Source organism: Carassius auratus, chromosome 21 (genome assembly GCF_003368295.1).
Source record: "Carassius auratus strain Wakin chromosome 21, ASM336829v1, whole genome shotgun sequence".
NCBI classification, from domain to species: Eukaryota; Metazoa; Chordata; class Actinopteri; order Cypriniformes; family Cyprinidae; genus Carassius; species Carassius auratus.
Genome location: NC_039263.1, coordinates 1,730,131 through 1,735,730, shown reverse-complemented (window position 1 = coordinate 1,735,730; position 5,600 = coordinate 1,730,131). Strand labels below are relative to the sequence as shown.

The window sequence follows — 5,600 nt, the reverse complement described above, 5'->3', positions numbered from 1 at the left end:
ACACAAATCCCCACAGCCATGCTCCATAGTCTAGCGGAAAGCCTTCCCAGAAGAGTAAAGCTTATTATAACAACAAAGGAGGACTAAATCTGGAAAGTGATGTTCAACAAGCACATATGAGTGTAATGGTCAGATGTCCTAATACTTTTGTCCCCATAGTGTATGTTACTGATATCATGAAACATTTGTCATTCTTTAAATTATATTTCTCTTTCGTTATTAAAAGAAATGTTCTGTAAAATGTAATATTAAACAATTGTTATCATTCACAAACTTTCAAGCACCACTGTATATAATGATATATTTTTTTCACACCTAGCCATTTATGATGCATCAAATGCACTTAACGTTACGTAATGTTTCCCTCATACATGTAATGTAGGAATGAAAAAGGTCTATTTCTGCCGTTTTTAGTGTGTGTACTAAAATGATAAGATGTATTTAACAGAAGAGTTATAAGTCAGTAGCAAGAGGGGACACTGTTTTACACCCAGTTTTTAAATCACAGGAGACTCAAATAAGGTTGAAAGGCGCAAATAATAATAATAATAACAATAATAACTGGTGCTGTATCGAAGTCTTTCCATGCAGGCACAAAACTATCTTACACTACTGAAGTATGGGCCATTTTTAATCCAATAATTATTTTAACAGTTTCTTTATCTGTTCTAATTTGTTGTAATAAACCCTGATTTCTGTTAAAGATGTATGTGGTGCTTAGTGAGCAAGTGCAAGCCAAATCAGAAGTCCAGTCCAGTCCAGTCTACTTCCATCTCAGCAGCTTACTAATAAACCACCAATTACCCCAGTGTAGCCTCTTATCACAGAGCACTTCATCAACAAAAGCTTGTAATCTACTCTTTACCAAACCATTACATCCACTGTCTTCTCTTTCACCCGTGGCCCTGGATTGGCCCTCATTGTGTGGCTCCTGTTGTGTTTGTGGATGTTAATTAAGATGTTCAGCGGTTGTACATTTGTGACAATAATAATAATAATAATTAAAGGCACTGTAGGTTGTTAGTAATCACTTTATTTAATTTTAAACACATTTCCATGGTGCTTGTTCTATACATGTAAATGCAGCTTAATATGTTTTCCAGGAATTTTGCATTAGAAACAATTCAATATTACAGATCATAATGAGATTAGCAAAACAAAATGAGTCAGTAACCATAATCAGATAATTAGAGTAAATTGTAAAATATCATAATTCAATCATCAGCATGAATCATCTGAAAACTGAAGAAGTTTCAATACCAGTGAGGATGTCTGTGTAATAAGCTACAAGCTGTGCTATTAAGTTAAATAATAATGTATACATCTTTAATATAAACTTGTACCATACCCACATATCCAAACATGTTGTTTTTCTCAAAGCTCTGAGAGTATGTATTTAGAGTGTCTTTAGAGAAGAAGTGCTGCATTAAAATCCATGATGGCTGGATGATAATCATTAATCCTCATGTTCTCTTCAATTACATAAGTGTTTTTAAATTTTAGAGCAATACTACAGAGCCCTAAATCTCTGCACATGATCATGACTCCTTCTTGACTTTGATGGAGTAAATAAATTGGGAGGAGGAATTTAAATGCCTCCAACATCCTCGTTCTGCTTCACATTAACACAGTCATTTTAATAAGAACTAAACTTCAACTTGTTATCAGACGAAGCTTTAATTTTTAATTACAGACATTTAGCGGTGTGCATTAATCTTTATGTTGGAAATTAGCATTTTTATTATATTATTTTAGTAAAATGGATCATTTTAAGGAACAGGGTTGCCAAAGTCAGCTTTTTCAGTTTTGGAACAAGGTTGTGGTAGAAAAAGGAAGTCCATGTGTGGTGTCTTTTGTTTGAAAGTAAAAAATAAAAATAAAACCTAGATCTTGTTTTAAAGAAAATTATCAGATTTAAATTTAAAGTGAAAAGTGAAAGTGATGTAAACTTTGGGTTACGAGTCTGACTCTCTAACCATTAGGCCTAAAGTAAAGTTAATAAAACCACTGGCTATGGCAACCAAAGGGAAAGTGTAATGTATGGAAAATGTACGAAGCCATTTCTGTACAGGTTGGGAGAGGAAAAACAGGATTATGGAGATGATAACAGTCATAACAGTGAATGGATGACAAAACTCTGACACTAAGTGTTTTGGAAATATTGCAAATATACAAATGTATATACACTGTGAACTTTTGTTGGAAAGAAAATACTGGTGTTTGTTTATTCCAGTGTCCTTTTTTGAGCTATTTTCAGGTCTGTGGGATTTAGGATGTAATTGATCTGGAAATTTTGAAAGGAAACCTGGCAACCCTGAACAGGAGAAATAAACTCACTGTCTATGTCCAAACAAAGGTGCAACTTGATTCAGAATGCGAATGCACCATCCAACCCCACGATCTGTGTTATACATGGTCACAACTTCCTTTCTTACCTGTTCAAACCGGGCCCGTCTAGTCGCATTATTGCCAATCCATGTGACCTCTGCCAGTTGGTCCACATAGATTTTGAAGTTGTTCATATTATCTATGATAAAATTCACGCTTTGTCTCTCCTCTTGTGTCACGTCTTCTGGGTTTATGTGGCCCAGCAAAGCTAATATAGCAGCACGCAGTGCTCTGCAATATTCACCATACATCACACCATTCGCATTCACATAGAATTCATCCTCACCAAAGTGAACCACCATGTTTGTCTGAATATCTGTTGCTGAGCTTTGGGTAAGTGTGTGTCTGCCTAATTCATTCATTGCCTGCTGATTATATCCTCGTAGATTATCAATATGACATATTTGTATAAAGTCAGTCAGCACCTTGAAATGGAATTTAAGAATGTCATTGTTGAAGACATGTTCGCCTCTTTTTGACCTTCCCAGTTCTTCCTTCAGCTCCTCATTGAAGTTTGATTTGAGGATACGGATCTTTCTTAACATGTCTTCCCTAATGGCCTCCACTTTTTTCTGTCTCTCTTTCTGCTGAGCTTGAGTTTGAGGTTTTGTTCCCCTTTTGGAACCTTTGACCATATATTCAATAATCATTTCCTTTCTGACCACTGTGAAGAAAAGAAAAAAAAAATTTGTCCTTTTATTTCTATTAAGTTTAGAAGAATGAGAAGAGCAGAAATTACACACACCTCTCACATTTCTGAGTCCAGAAAATTCCTCTGCAGCTGCTGCTGGTGCTGGTTTCTCAGCTAGAGTCAACTTTTAAAGATGGAAAGATTATAAATTTCAATAAAAACTCGGACTGGCATGATGGTGCACTGAGACATGCAATAATTATACCATATTTATACATGATGTAAAGAATAACACATGATGGACCATGCTGCTGTAGGAAAATAATCCACTTCTGGAACTCTGAGCCTCATTAGAGATGATTACATTAACCCTTGTGCATTGTTCAAATTCACTACCCTTTCGTTATGTTCGGGATGAAAACATCCACTCAATTAAACTGCTGTAAAAATGTGTCAGATTCATATTTTTTCTCAATTTTTTTTGCATAAATCTGTTAATCAACTTCAGTCCTGACAAAAACTACCAAATGTTTTTTAAAAATCCAAGATTATAACTCTTTAATTGCCAAGTTCATAAATGATGTCACTGATTTGTGGGGGAAAACACACGAAATGACTTATTTTCAATATAAACGTAATTGTGGCTGGATTTTTTTTTTTTTTTTTTACTTTTTCTAACAGTCTTGGGCATGTCAAAGATTAGTAGCAACATTGGCTTTGATGCATTTTTAGTTTTTGTGCAGCATTAGATTTAACTTTTTTCTCCCTCATTTGTTGTTGGTGGCTGTTTTTGCCCCATTGACTTCCATTATAACATTTTTTGATTGCAAAGCCATGACACCATATAATCAAGCATTCTTGATTGTTTGTGGTTTTCCCTTTTGGGAAGAGGTAAAAATTTTTTTTTTTTACAGTTGATTACTAGGTGGGACCATTAACCCTTTAGATAGGCCTGTGCAAAAAAAAGCTTAGTTTCTGGCTTGTATATGGAGTTTTATGGAGTATAACAGCAAATTATAGTGTGTGTGTGTGTGTGTGAGAGAGAGACAGAGAGAGAGAAGGGAAAACCACAAACAATCAAGAATGCATGATTATGAATATGGGTCAAACTAAGATTTGTCACCAGAAATCATTCCATTAGCTCAAACACAGAGCAAGTTGTGGCAAGTTTAAATTTAAATTAAAACTGGAAACAACTATGAGTAGAGAGTACAGGCGTCATACATGATGGTTCATGCAGGAGAACAACACAAAATTAAGATTTGTATGTGTTTTTGAAGCTCAATTCATATCAAAGTTTTTAAATGCTGACTTTAAGGGAATTTGCTGTACTGTCTGTCAATCTTTGATTATATAATTTTGAAAAATGACTCACTTTCTCATAGTTTTCCTTCTCGTGTATTTTCAGTGACTCTTTTACTATATTTTCAACGGCCTTCTCTTTCTCCTTTATCACCGCTTCATTCCCTTCGTACACAGCCAGCACCAGCTCCACTGCCTCTTTCACGGTCCCGATGACAGGAACGATGTCCATGAACCCCATCCATACGGTGTCTTTTTCAGTCGCAAGGACCTTGAGCCTCATCAATACGGGGTTTTCTTCAGTCATAGTGGCCATATTCTTACACTGTCTCTGTATCTATTACCTGTAAAGAGAAGTGTTGTGCTTTAATATGGCTGTTTTTAGGGCTGTGAAAATTAAGCCACATGAACAAATGGATACATTTCACTGCTTATGAAAACAAGAAGTTAGTCCAAGTACAAAACATTTCCCAAAAATATATTATGTTTAAAAAATAAAAATAGATGTACTGGTCATAATTAGACACAAATGTATTTGGACCCTCAGTAGATGCTTCATTAAAGATCACAGTTGCAGTGTTTAGTTTCTGTAATAGGTTCGGTGGAAGTTTCAACCAAAAAAATGCTTATAAGTCATATTATCTCATTAAATACAGCAGAAATCAGCATTGTCTATGTTCTCAAATATAAATGTACCTTAACTGTTTGTGTTAAGCTGACTGTAGAGGTTTTGCAGCAGTGTCAATCAGTTACTCAGCCCTGATCAGTGCTCTATGCACTTCCAGCTTTTATATACAAACAGGAAGTTTTTTTTTCTTAACAGGGCATTAGCTTTCCAGGAAATTAACATCCTCTTACGAAAATTATTAAAAGACTCTCTTCTAATCAAGAAATCTAAACACCAACTTAAAATCAGACTCTTCACTTTCTTTTGTGTTTCTAACTTAAAAAAAAAAAAAAAAGAATAAAAATAAAAATCAAGCAAAAATAATAAAATGTTTTTACACTGTCTTGTTTCTCTGTAATTGCTGTTTTGCGCTCTGAACAGGAGCTGCATGAAGAGATAATGTTTATTAATGTAACATCAATGCTGGAAACAACACCTAAATTGTAGAACAAAATATTACTAATAGCACCTGTTGATCTTTTAGACCTTTTATTGTGCCTCAGGGATCCATACTGGGGACTCTGATTTTCAGCTTATATAAAAATGATTAACCCTCTGTATGTACAGGGTGTAATTTATGTCCATGCTAAAACCGAAGAACTAGCAGCTTCT

General features: G+C 34.8%; 1 protein-coding gene across 2 annotated transcripts; it reads right to left on the bottom strand.

Annotated features, from left to right (window-relative positions):
* Positions 1-1,013: 1,013 nt before the first annotated feature.
* LOC113038186 (uncharacterized) lies at positions 1,014-4,687 on the bottom strand. 2 transcript variants are annotated; one of them, XM_026195438.1, is made up of 3 exons: positions 4,395-4,687; positions 3,134-3,206; positions 1,014-3,052 (listed from the first exon to the last, which is right to left on the bottom strand). In XM_026195438.1, the coding sequence occupies exons 1-3, from the start codon at positions 4,635-4,637 to the stop codon at positions 2,334-2,336; spliced, it is 1,035 nt and encodes a 344-aa protein (XP_026051223.1). In that variant the 5' UTR covers positions 4,638-4,687; the 3' UTR covers positions 1,014-2,333. The 2 variants fall into 2 exon arrangements, with proteins under 2 accessions (XP_026051223.1, XP_026051224.1); XM_026195439.1 differs by having other exon boundaries at positions 3,134-3,203.
* Positions 4,688-5,600: the final 913 nt, after the last annotated feature.